This window comes from Argiope bruennichi, chromosome 3, assembly GCF_947563725.1.
Source record: "Argiope bruennichi chromosome 3, qqArgBrue1.1, whole genome shotgun sequence".
NCBI lineage: Eukaryota > Metazoa > Arthropoda > Arachnida > Araneae > Araneidae > Argiope > Argiope bruennichi.
In genome coordinates, this window is record NC_079153.1 from 58,117,277 (window position 1) to 58,131,310 (window position 14,034).

Consider the following 14,034-nt stretch of genomic DNA (forward strand, 5'->3'; position numbering starts at 1 on the left):
GTGAGATTCTCTTTTTGAACGAGAAATACGTGAAAATGCAGATTAAAAACTGAATATTTATATCTCTAATGGAATTATATTTAAAAGATTGAATTTTTAAGAATTCATCCTTTAATTCCTAATTTTAAAGAAAAATATAGTGCAAATATTAATTGAGAAGTTAATGAATGGCAAAGTAATAATGAGATGATATGGAAAGAATCGTGATAAGTTAATAAATAGATAAGAATGTATGAAATCTTCCAAAAAATTATAAAGTTGAATTAATTTCATGTGAGAAAATCATACGAAAAAGTTATGAAATAAAGCTTTATATTCAAATTACATTTAAAATTGTATATATTTGAAACCCTGCATCACTACAATGCAATTAAAGTTTACATTTTTTATAATAACAGTAACAAAACATATAATTAAATTATATAAACCGAAAACAGAATCTCTCCACCGGAATGAGATTAACTTAGCTCTAGACCATTGTTCTATCCTTTGGGGAAGCATGAACTCGTTTACTTATCTAGTATCATCTCGTTCATGCACTCATAGTGCTATCATTCAAGAGACGAAGCATATTACTGTGAATGGTAGTCGAGATCTAACATGAATTCGATTTAAAACTAGACTTGGAAGTCTGAATTATTTATTAGTGAGTTATGTTAAAAATGCTTTAAAAAAATCCCAGATAAAATTATTTCTACCTTTTTGATTATTAATCACTGAAATTAATTATGTACATATCTAACTGAAAATTATAATTAGGATATATTATATAAAATCCTTAAATTTTTTTATTATCTTGAGTCTCTTTTTAAAGTAATCACACCAAATAAAACTTTTCTGAATCTTTAAAGGTAAAAGTAAAGATCAAAACAACCAAGTTATCCATGCCCATGTTAAACGACCATGTTTGTTATACCAAAAATGGGGGGGAGGGCAGGGATAACAAAGTGGGTTGGTTATCTATACAAATAAAGTGATTAGATTATTGCAATTTGGATAAACCTTTTACAAGTTAAAAAAAAATTCGCTTACCTACCCAAAAATTCTGCTAATCTCTATAATAGTTTGAATAAGTTTCCTATTAAGTCAGCAAGATAGAAAGCTTCAATATTTATTAAAAACTAGCGAGTTTTCTCCTTTCACCTTTCTGATAGATTTACATAAGCAGCATCTTTAATTTATCTTATGATTGATTCATGAGATTTTGTAGGAAACTGCAAAATTTTTGTGCTCTTCCTGACAAGCAGTGAAGAGACTTCGCATTTTAAAATTCGGTTTATTCTCTCCCGGGAGACAGGCATGATTCCGCACAAGAAAGTGCAGACAAGGTATGTCCGCTCACAGCAGCAGATTAGTCAAAAGGTGGCGTAAAAAGAGGGAGAAACAAATTATCCCTGTCTTATATACTGTGATGTTTTAATAGGGATTTCCATGGCATGTCAATCAAAAAGCAAGGGAAACAGAGGGATCTTTTAGTAGAATTTGTAAAGTCAGCGGTATTTTGTCCCTTCACGCAGAGCGTGTGAAATTGTCGGCGTTTAGTCGATTCAGCAATTTTATAAAGCTTCTGTTGAATTAATTAGATAGAAAAAGGGGAATGGGATAAGTGAATATTCTAGAATGAAGTTAATATGGGCTAAATTGAGCTAAAAATTAGGAAATTAATTAAGCTTTCATTTTCTTTTTTTTAATTTCCTCTTACACAGACAAATAGACAAATTTCCAACAACTGGCTTTTCCATATTCTCGGAAGTATAAAGTAAAATTTCATTTAAATTGTAAGATTTGATTTTTTTAAAAAAGATTATCACACTTTCTCTTTGCATACAATGCATAAAAAAAGTTTAAAGAGAAATACTTTTCACTGATGCCAAAAACGTGTTGGCAACAGGAAATGCCTAAACGTTTACGACCTGTAGATTTTAATTTCTCAAGCTGAACGATATTTCTAGAAAATAGTCACTCCTCTAAAAAGTAGCCGAGTAGCTTCTTTTCTTGTAAACAGAGCCGTTCATTCACCGTTTAAAAAGTGCTATTACTCCGTTGCATTCACGTGATCACTTGTTTACCCCGAATTGTTGAAAACCTGCAATTAGTCAAGGACAAATGCCGGAGACCTGCCTTTTTTACCTGAACCAGGAACCCCTCTGATAAATGAAACGAAGTAAAAACACATTAAAAGGTGATGTTAAGCTGAGAAACACGCAAATACGTTTTAATAAATTTTTGAAAAGCCTTTTCCGTCAAGGAAAAGTTCTATCAATAAAATAAACAATGGTAAATAAATGAGAAGTTATAAAAGAAAAGATTTTTTTTTCATTTATTTATATGGCTGCATTCGGGAGAAATTTTTTAAAGAATATTATAAAATATATATTTTTTAACTATTACATAAAATAAATAGGAAAAACTCACGTGAAATCAATATATAGCAATTAATAGCCAAAAAAAGTTTTGAAAGTTGGTAGAAAAAGAAGGAAGATACGAAAGTTTTGTAAACCAAAAATTTCCTTGTTTAAAAAAGTCTATCAAATGATTTTTCCAAAATCTTCTAAATAGCTTGAAAAATGCATTGAGCCATACTGTTAAAATTTATATCGGAAATTAAAAAATTTTCATGATACAAATAAGGAATATCTTGAAATAGGCCTTTCATTACGTTTTGAATCTACTAAATAATAAGGAGATACATAAAATCATAATAAATAATCTATACTTATAAAAATGTTTGTGTATGTCTATGTTTGATGAATCTATGCAATTATGGCTATTAACTGTATACATAAGTAGTCATAGCAGTGATTCAATACAACTTGGAACAAGAACTTTCTACATTCGTGTAGAAATTCATGACAAAAAATACTCTTTTCAATATTTTGTATTATTTTGAGTGATTTTTTTTGTATGTATTTTCCAATTGTACGGCTTATGATGATCATACAAAAAAATTAAGGAACCATCGGAAAGCATAAATAATTATTGTCCGAATTAGGCTTGTTTTTAATAACTAAATTGTTTTATTTTGAGAAGTTTTCTTAAATGTAGTTGTTTTCCATGACAGTTTTAAGAACTAGTATTAAAATCTAATTCCAAAATTCAAATTTTGTTGCCTCAGACAATTTTTTTTTGAAGTAATAGCTCAAATATTTATCTTTAGTTCAAGCGAGAATAGTCGAAATACTCTTTCTCGTTGATTTTAAATTAATTGTTTTCAAGATAAAGTCAAACTTTTTCTTTTTTTAATGTATTGAGAAGAGGGGGGGGGGCTTTTACTTTTTTGTCGATTCATCAAGGACCAAATGAGAATTTCGAGAACGAAGAAAATTATTTTTACAAAATTTAAATTCTAATAGGACATTGACTTCAAAAAAATTTCTGATTTCTTTGTTTGTTTTTGTTAAGGTATCTTCATTTTTAGTTCATTGTTTTGACTTCCATAGCTGAAGAAAGGAAAGTAAATGTACAAAGTCAAAACAATTATATATAATTTTAATTTGTCTTATTGTAATTTATTTTTTTTTCACTCAGATCCATCTCGTCATGAGCCTCTATGTGAAAATAATTATATATTTGTAAAGATTTATACAAGATAAAAATACGAATATCTTTTCAAACAATTTTCCGCACATTTTATTATAGAGTATTGCACGTTATACATGGAAATAAGAAAGGAATCGTCTCAATGAAGGACCTTTATGTCTGCGTAGATGAATATAAGAAGCATATTTTACTAATTGTCTAAATTTCGATAAGGGAACCGCATAAAAATTTAATTTTTCTATTATCTCCCCTCTTTAAAAACCAAAGTATTTTCATATATTTGGGTACCTTATTTCATGAAACTTTGTCATTAGAAGTATATGTATAATTGCAATAGTTAAAAAAAAACTCTTGTTCCACTTTTTTCGGGACACCCAGTATTAGAATTTATATTATTTAAAAACAGAAAAACAAATTCAATATGAGCAATTATTTTTTGTTAATAACTAAATAATAATTTTCAATCGTTGATATTTTGTGATAGATAATAAAACAAGTTGTTTTAATATAAGTAACTATTCAGGTTTATCATATAAAAAATTTATGTAATGAGCTAAATTAATAAGTAAAATTAAATAATAACTAAAATAATAAGTAAAATTTTACAAAGATTTTATAATTCAACAACAGTTATACAATATACAACAGTTCAACAATAATCCTTCACGATTATTACTAAAAATACAATAAATACAAAACCAAAACTAAACGAAATATTGATTCACTTCAATCAACAAATTATATGAGACAATGAGTTATTTTTAAAGAGGTTGAGACCGGTTAAAAAAAAGTTCATTACTTCGTGTTTTGGTACATTTCGACATCACATGCATAACCTCCAGCAAAATGTCTTTCACTTTTCTTCTCGAAACACGTTGGTTAATTTTCTTGAATGTCTGAAATATTTATTGGCGAAAATAGAGCAAAGAAAGATTTTATTTCTTCTGAAACAGATTTAATAAATTTTTAAAATATCAGAAAATCATTAAAATTTATTTTTGAATAATTATTTATTTTCATTCAAGAAATTTGCATTGAAAAAAAATTATATTTTAAAAATGGCATATTTCGATAATGTTTAATTGTGAAGAAAATTGTTGTTCGCAAAAAGTGAAGCAGAAATTTTGTAAGTATTTTTTTAAAACTAATTATCAATAAGGCAATGAAAGTGATGAACACTTATATCATACAGCCTCTCATTATTTAAATTAGTAAATTATTAAATTTTTATTTAAAAAATTGTTATACTTGTGCAAGTTGTACTATATTTTTACATCTGCAATAATAATATGTAAGTAAACAATTATTCTTTAAAAAAATATAAACCTTAAAGAAAAATTAAATAAAAATAAAAATTAATACGAAACCTTTGATTCCCAAAAATTTTTGATAGTAATAATAATAACTTATATAAGTAATAAATATACAGTTATTAAATAAAAATATACTGCTTATTAAATTCTAATGAAATACAGTCGATAGGTTATGAACTGTGATTAAAAGAAAATGAAGTAAGAATAAAAAATTATGAGCGATGAGTTTAGTTACCAAAATAAAGTAAAATATGCATTAGTGATCAAAACTAAATAATGAATTGTTTTACACAGAATGTGATTATCAAATTTTGTTTCGTTTATAAGATTTTAATATGCACAAAAAATTTTATACCCCATTCAAATTTTCGAAATTTTACTTTTTTATGCAGAAAAAAATATTAAATGTATTTTCGATATTTTTTGAGTTTTGTTCCATTTGTATATGAACTAAATGTTGCTTTAGAAATTGATTCATTTAGTTTAATAAACTTGGGAAAAGTACATTACATTAAAATATGCATGTCATTTACATACGGTTACTTAATTTCAAGTGAATTTTTATTATAAAATGCAGTCATGTGTTGAAATGCAGAAAAAAAAAATCATTCTTTAACTTTTGTCCTCTATATGAAAGTATTTTATTTTATAATAATTCCATAGAGAGACTTCCTATTTCAGTTGTGTTACTTTAAAATAAAATAATATGCTAATAAATACTTTTTGAATCAAAATATTGATATATTTTACTAACGACACTATAAAAGAATCTTAATACTACGAAAACCTTACGGTTTTTAAATATTATACAACACCAAGCAAATAATTATTTAATTGCGAAAATATTTTTTAAAATATTAATCTAATCAATGTTTGAAATAATTTCTAAATTCATGAAAACAAAATTTCTTGACCTAGTTTCAAATAAAAATAAATCAGATAAAATATGATTGATATCTCATAAAGTAATGATTATTAACAGAAAAAATAAAAATGATACAACGCTAGCTACCGTTGCATGAATCTAAAATTAAGCCAATCTAATGTTTATATTCTCAAACTCTCATAAATTATTCAAACCTAGAGTCGCTCCGTCATGTTTTTATGACTCTTTCTAAGTAGGGTGAGTTCATTCAAATCCGAAAATAAAGAAAGACAGAACGATGCGTGTGGACACTTGAACTTCACCATTTCGAGAAGCTATTTAAAATTACGAAATAAAAATTGTTTAAGATATAGTTTTGACGCTGTATTCAGAATTTAAAACTTCTCTTATGAGAACTGAGCTTATATAAAGTAAATGATTTTGAAAAGAGGATTTTACAGATTTTAAAATTATTATTCCTTTATACTGTATATTTGAGATCTTCCATAATTTTTTGCCAATTTTTTCATTCCAATTAAAGAAGCTGTTCCGATTATTCTAGAATTTGGTGGATCAATTTTCCATAGATAAATTAATTAATTGGTAATTTGGAACAACTTCCATCATTTTTAAAGAAAAATTATATTTGTTCTTTCTTTAGTTTACTTCGCGAATTTAAATATTTACTTTTACAATAAATTTTGTGCTGCTATATGTAATTAAATATTCTTAGGACGACCCTGCATGAACAAATTGTTTGCTTCTTTATTTTAAGTGCAATAATTAGATTAAGGTTTTAGACTTTATTCCACTTTAGATTGTGAATAATTCAATTTCTAAACAAAGGATTACACAGTTAATTTTATCTAATCTGTAAGTCTGTTCATTTTGTAATTTACACAGTAATAATAACCAATTTTATAATCACAGTAATAATAATCAATTGTATTGCAATTGATTATACAATCACTATAATCAATTATAAATTTACACAGAATTGTACAAACGTTTTATATGTACACCTAGTTAACATTACTATTAGTTAATAAAAATTAATATAAAAATAATACTAATATATTTAAACATGCATGTAAAAATGCATTAAAATGTTTTTGCATTAAGTAATCTGTGAAATTAATAAAATATAATATATAGAAATAATTATGAACATTTCTTTTTCTAATATATTTTTATTAACTTTTTGTAGAATTATAAATATGAGCTGCTTAATTAAGAAAGATTATTAATAAGGAACTTATTTTATTCAGTATAAATATATCAATACATACAATATTTTATACAATGTATAAATATTTATGTATTGTATAAAAAAGACTCATTATTTCGGAATAATTAATTTATGCTAAAACTTTGTTTAAAAATAAACCGGAGAAAAAATATTTAAAAAATACGAGTTCATAAATCTAATAAATTTTTATTACTAACATATTTAAAATTCTCTTTCTAATTACTTAAATTCAAATAAAAAAACATTTCTGAGTTGTACAGATTTCCCACTCCTCTAGGGGTCTAAAAACTGTAACTTTAACTGTATTTATAAGTGACACAAGCAGTCCTTTAATTTTACTTTTGATTTCCTTTCTGAAATGAGTATTTTCCTATCAAATTATAGAAAAAGTGTTACTATAATATTCTCTCCAGGGAGGCTTCGTCTCATTTCTTTCAAATGGTCATGGTTTGCACTTGCTAACAGTGATATATCTAAAGAGTAAATAAAAATTCAATCTTATTAGTTTCAAATTCAAAATGAACTGAATAATGACTCTTCATTGTGACTGAGTTTTGTTCAAAACTTTACAACACAATAACATTTGTCTTTTATTATACAAATTTAAATCAATATGAGATTATATTGAATAAAATATCTTATGTAAAGCTTTTTTTAATACAAAACGAAGAAAAAAAAATATAAAAAAGCAATACATAACTGTCTATTTATTCCAACAATTATTTATTTAGAAAGTACATAACTCATGGATTCCTTTTATATTATTTCCATTCTGACATTCCACAACATAGTTTAAAATTAATAAAATTTTGTATTAATTCAAACTATCTACGATATCATAAATTATTTATCTTGGGAGGAATGAGGAAAGGTTTAGATATGGAAGATATATCAGCTTTTAGACTGCGCGTCTGTTGTTACATATTAGTTGGAAATATTCATTCAATTTGAATGACTGATGTAGCTTTCTATTTTATGAAAGAATCATGATTTATAATTTCATTATGATACCATTTATTTAAACTTTTACATTTCCTTTTTAATTCCAGTGCATATTTTTCATTATTTTACACTCCTCGCTCAAAAGAGAGGTAATGTGGATGTTGTAGGTCGCACCGCAAGTATCTACAGCTACCAAATTTGGTACATATAGACCTTGGAGCGTGAAAATATACATGTCAGAGCACTAAAAATAATTTAAAATTAAATTAATTAAAAATTAACCAGACTTTTTTAAATTAAGTTGGATATTTTTTTCTGTAGTAACTTACTACAGTAAAAAAACTATCGCAGGGAAGTATTTTTACACTGTTTCAAAATTTAAATGTCTTTTTAATGGCACCAATTTAATAATTGCACAATCGTTTTCTGAATATTGATATATTAAAAAAAATCCTAACTTTGAACAATTCCTTATATTATTGCTTTGAAATTTAAAATTTATTTCATCTTGATTTCTGTTTTTGAAAGCTAATGAAAAAGGATTCTGTTTAATACCAGGTGAACAGAAAAATTAGAATGCTTCGGAAGCCAGAGAGCATATTTAACAGCACCATGATGTCATTTGATTCGTGTTTTATATATATATATATACTTTATATATAAACTTTATATATATATAAGTATATATATAAAAGTATTATATATATATATATATATATATTATACTTTTATATTATATATTTAATATTACTTTTACTTTACTATTAATTTATTACTTTACACTTACTTTATTATTATATTAATACTTTTATATTATATACTTAATATACCTTTGTTACAGATATTCATTTATGACATCTATTAAATTAATAAATGTATTAAAATGCTTAGCAACTGCAACAGAAGTAACAAATAAAAAATATAGAGCTATGATAATATCTAATTTATGAACTTATTTTTAAAACGAGGCCTATAACAACTGAAAAAAATACAAAATCTCTTATTTATTTTTATATTTCTCCGAATTGTCTATAATTCCTCTCCTGAAGACAAATCCACTAGCGAAATGAAGAGTATAACTATATATTTTTTATTATTTTGTAACATATTTGATTACTAAGGAAATAAGTTTCATCTAATTCCAACATTAATTAAGGCAACCATTCTTTTTTCAGTGGTAGACGCGACTGGAAAACCTCCTAGTGGTGTCTTTCAGGGAACTAGCATGTCCCTGGGTGACTTCGACGAATGCATTAATGTGAGAGTCGGAAGGAAAGGGATGATGCCCTGGAATACACCACCTGAAGAGCGTGAGTACTTCCGAGGGAAATACTGCACTGTGGAATGCAAGCTGCCAAAAGGGCTGTTGGATGCCATTGGTGAATATGAAAGTGCTAGTCCAGAGAAAAGGTTTAATACGTCCATTGGAACCTCCAAAACGGTAAGAGAATAATTGTTCCCAGTCTTGTATGTTTAAAAGTAGTCTTGGTATTTGCTCATGATATTTTCCATAAGAACTGTTAAAAAAAAGGAATCTGTTCACCTTTATGTGATGCACCTCAAATGCAATAAACTCATTTCAAATCTGGAATCCTATGCACCTGTTATTAGAGAATACAATTTATGAAACCACTGCAAAAAATAGAACCGATTACATTTGAATATTAGTAATATACATTGGTGGAGGGAGTCGAATTGAAAGTCGAAATTGCTTTCTCACATTTTCTATGGTAAAAGCAAGAAGTTCTACATATACTTATAAGTAACTTTTGTTTCTTTAACACGTTCGCTGCCATGATTCATGAGAGTGATTCGGACCAACTATCTAATAAGATACTTATTTCTTTGCTATTGCTTAATTGTGGTAGAGAAGAGAATATCTAATTAAATAGCGGATGTGAATCACAGGCGATTCACACAATGAACAACATGTTAAAACAAGAAAATGTAAACTAAATATGGGCGTGTTGTACTCGCTTCAAGTTCTACACTGAATAGAAACTTTTGCTGTCACTCGAATATGGTTGATAACAGCAGTCGACATGTTAAGAGACCAATATTAATTTTTTTTAAAAAACAGTATTTCTTTACATACCATCCCGAACTAGTAAACCCTAATAATACACAAAGATTTAAAGTTAAATCCGGAAAATTTCATTCAATTGCAGTTTCTCTGAAAAACTTGATAGTTAAATATTTTATTTCATGATTTTATTCGAAATATCCTTTTCTGAAAAATTATAATATATTTAAAGTGTTATAATTCATTGTGTTTAGGAAAAAATAATGAAATTTTTAACGCCGATAAAGATTTAATCGAAAAAGAAGTAAACATAATTAGAGTTGAATTCGTTATAAAAGAATCAATGCAAGTTTTAAAATTTTCAAGAAAAAATTCTGAGATTGCCATTTTTGAGAACCTTTATACAATCGTTATCTTCTTTTTACGAACTATAGTTAAACTTTCATTTTATTGTATTTTTGGAAATTTCCCCGAATTAAACCAATATCTTTAATTTTGGAATACTCTGGACGAATTATACATTTCAATGGCTGTTTTAATTAAGTGGGCTTTTCTAAATTATCAACTCCAAAATATTATTATGTTATTTAAGGTTACTTAATTTTCAATAAATCGATTTCTTTTGTATTTTAAACAGCAGTGCTTTTTACTTGTGGAAAGAAGTTCCATTTTTCTGTTTTGATATTTTATGCAAGTTAATTTTCTTCTTTTAATCATTTCTTTCAGTTTTTAAGTTTGTTGTTGAAATATGGCCAGTATTTGAAATCAGCAGCATTCCGCTTCGGAGTTTGCATTCCTTCCACATGTGGCGTAGAAGATCTCAGTAGTATTACTACGACAAGTGAGTGTATTTCCTTATTAATACGTTCACAAAATGCTGTAGTTTTTAATATAATGCTTCCGTATTCATATTCATGGCGCAATAAACTTTAAGAATAAACTTATGACGCTTACCCTTAATAGTGTCATGGAAAATCTATCCAAAAATCAGGATATATATAGCTCAATAATAAGTAACGGTGCTTTATTCTACACTAAAAAACGAACACGCAGACTACAAAACATATCTGAAGCGTATACAAGAACATCATTTGATATAAGAAACAGCACACAAATAACAAATATCCACTAACTACTAGCTTGCGCTGAACTTAAAGTCAACTCAACAGTACACTAATTTCCAGCTTTGTCTCTTGGTTTTTTTTAAAGTTTCGATGATAAAGAATATTTGAAAAAAATATCGCTTCTTACTTCCAAATTGCATTATCACCAAAATTCAAGCAGTTTCAGGAACTTCCGATGATTTCATCTTGAAAGTAGCCAAATGGTCATCAAAATCGGAGTTCAAATGCGCACCATCTTTTCAGGATCAGCTAAAATTAACTGTGAGATTGTCTGGAGAAATCATTCAAAGGAGCGTTCCATCAAATACCTTGTCATTCATATCGATAACAAACTCATTTGTAATGCACACATTAAAGGCATCTCCATTTAAACATTTTTGTATCACAGAAGCCTCTTAAAATTAATGGGCAAATATTCAGAATTTCCCAGAAATTAAAAAAAATCTTTACTTCTCTGTGATTGAAGGATGCTAGATTATAGAGATGTCGTCTGGTGTTTGGATCCTCCAGTAAGAATAAAAATAATTGACAATATTACAAAGACCATTCCTATTGGCAATTTCCGGAGCCTTCAGAACGACTCCAACATCAGCACTCCAAGTAATCCTCGGGATCCCTCCATTGCATCTCAAGCTCCAGCAAGAAGCCAGATATACATTAATTAAAGGACTCAACGTTTCTCTTCCAGTGAACCTCACGATGATCAAACCGAAGGATGCTGAGAAAACCAAAAAAAGCCAGGGTACTCACCCATCACAATATTCATTTCAAGATCAGATTTCTATTGAAGATGGTGGACACATTTCCGAGGAAATTCGTCTTTACACGGATGGTTCCAAGTCCGATAATGAAGTCGGCTCTGCATTCTTTGTCATGGAAAACCATAATATTACACATAGACGATCAACAAAAATGCAGAATTTTCACACAATATTTCAAGTTGAACTTCCAGCCCTTCAACAAGCTATAGAATATGCCAGTAACCTCCCTCTACAACACATCACAATATTAGTTGACAACCAAACCACTGTACAAGCGACAGCAAACCCCCAAAACCAAAATCCAGTTGCAAGGGCCATCTTCAAAAATCTAATCCCACACAAACAAATCAAATTTTCCTGGATTAAAGCCCACTTGGGTATGAGGGAAATGAAGAAGTTGTCAGACTGGCCAAAGAAATCGTGAAATCAAAAACCATGGAGCCATGTCACACTAAGATATCAAAATCCTATCTAAAATCGTTCTTCAAGCAGAAAATGATGAAAGAGTGGCAAAAGAGTTGGGAAGACGGAGATACGGGGTGATCTACCTTCAATATTCTCCCCAAAGTCTCTCTTCAATCAAGTAACTGGAAAATGAAAGATATTATTTTCTTTACATTCCATGGGCCATTCTCTTCAGATCTTCGCCGTTTTAATCTGATCCCAAATGCATTCTGCCCTTGCGGAAATCTTGATGCCACTCCAATCCACTACGCAACAGAATGTATCAGACTTCTTCTTTCCATATACCAAGCTAACATCTGAACTTGAACAAGTTTGGTCTCTTAGTATTGCCTCTTCCCAAGGATATAGGATGGAAATTCAGAGAATGATTTGTCATCTCGAAGAAAATCAAGATCGGTTTAGATTTACAGAACACTATTCCCAAGAATAGTAACATACATATATTTATTTTCTGTTATTTTCGTGTTTGTACATAGCATTTATTTGTATATTTTGTCCTGTTTATTATTATTATTATTTTATTTCTGTCCTCATTTCTAGCAGCCTTTTTTGTTAATAATTTTTGTATTATATTTTTTTTCTGAATTTTGTAATCACAAACAAACTGTAGGTCTTTTTACGTTGATTCGCATAAGTTTTCAGTTTCTCTTTGATAGTTTGCTTAATAAGCCAAAGCCATTTCACATTTGAATTTCAACCAGCTCATTGCTCTAGACTTTTTTTTCTACTATTAAAATTTTAATCATTCAATTCAGATGCCCAATAATTTGGGTGATAATCGCAGCGATGGATAAAACAGGAGCATCTTTCGATGTCTCTCCCACTTCATACTCATTACACTGTTTAAATAGCTAGTAGGATATAGTTGCAGGGGCATGAAATGGTGTTGTGAGTGAGATGGCCTTCACATTGCGGTGGGAAGCAATATCACAAATTTTTAATAGTAGAATTCGAAAAAATGTACAGCATCTGTTATATAAACTAAAATACTCATTCAATTAATCTTAATCCACCATCCTTGTTTGTAAATATTTGAAAAGCAGAAATCGTCTTTTCCAAATGTACATCAAACTCTGGAATTTTGAAAATAATAGATTTAACAAAGATAATTTTTTTTTAAAAAATTGTTTTCAAATGAAATATAGTCTCTTAAAAAAACCTCCATTTGTTCCAAAATGCGTGACAAAAATTGAATAATATTTATATCCTGACAAATAAAAGGTATTAGATAAAATTAATAAACTTGTAAATCAAATAAATTTAAAATTATTTTATATAGATGATCAAGATCGATAAAATTTTCGGACAAACAAATGTCAAATTAAAAAAAATTATTTATTCAGATTAAGTACTTAGATCAGAACGGAAAGGTCACGAACTGGGGAATCCCAAAGATGTAAAGGAAAAACAGATTTAGAACAGAATATGAAACGTTAAGTTCTAAAATAGTACTAATTTTCCCATACATGTTTGGAATACAAAAAGTCTTTTAATGCTTCCGCGGTGAAAAAATTTCTTGCAAATCTGTTCTTTCATTGCTTACCTCCATTGTTTACTCAGTTTTAAAAATATTATTGCAGTATTTATTCTGAGTTCGATTAATAAATTGAAATAACTTGGTTTAGTGCAACAGACGTATGCAGATTCGATATTTAAAGAAGATAGAAATTGATGAGAAGAATCAATTAATTTATTTTGATCTTGAAAATATCAATCAAAACCAAATCCAAATTGTCTTCCCTTCTTGTAGTC

General features: G+C 27.9%; 1 protein-coding gene across 1 annotated transcript in view; it reads left to right on the forward strand.

The window, feature by feature from the left end:
- The window catches only part of LOC129963195 (nose resistant to fluoxetine protein 6-like), an 87,320-nt gene that overhangs the window by 39,147 nt on the left and 34,139 nt on the right, over window positions 1-14,034 (forward strand). Inside the window, exons 2-3 of the mRNA XM_056077368.1 lie at window positions 9,085-9,350; window positions 10,659-10,773. Of these exons, the coding sequence (XP_055933343.1) occupies window positions 9,085-9,350; window positions 10,659-10,773 (381 nt within the window). The remainder of the gene's footprint in view (window positions 1-9,084; window positions 9,351-10,658; window positions 10,774-14,034) is intronic.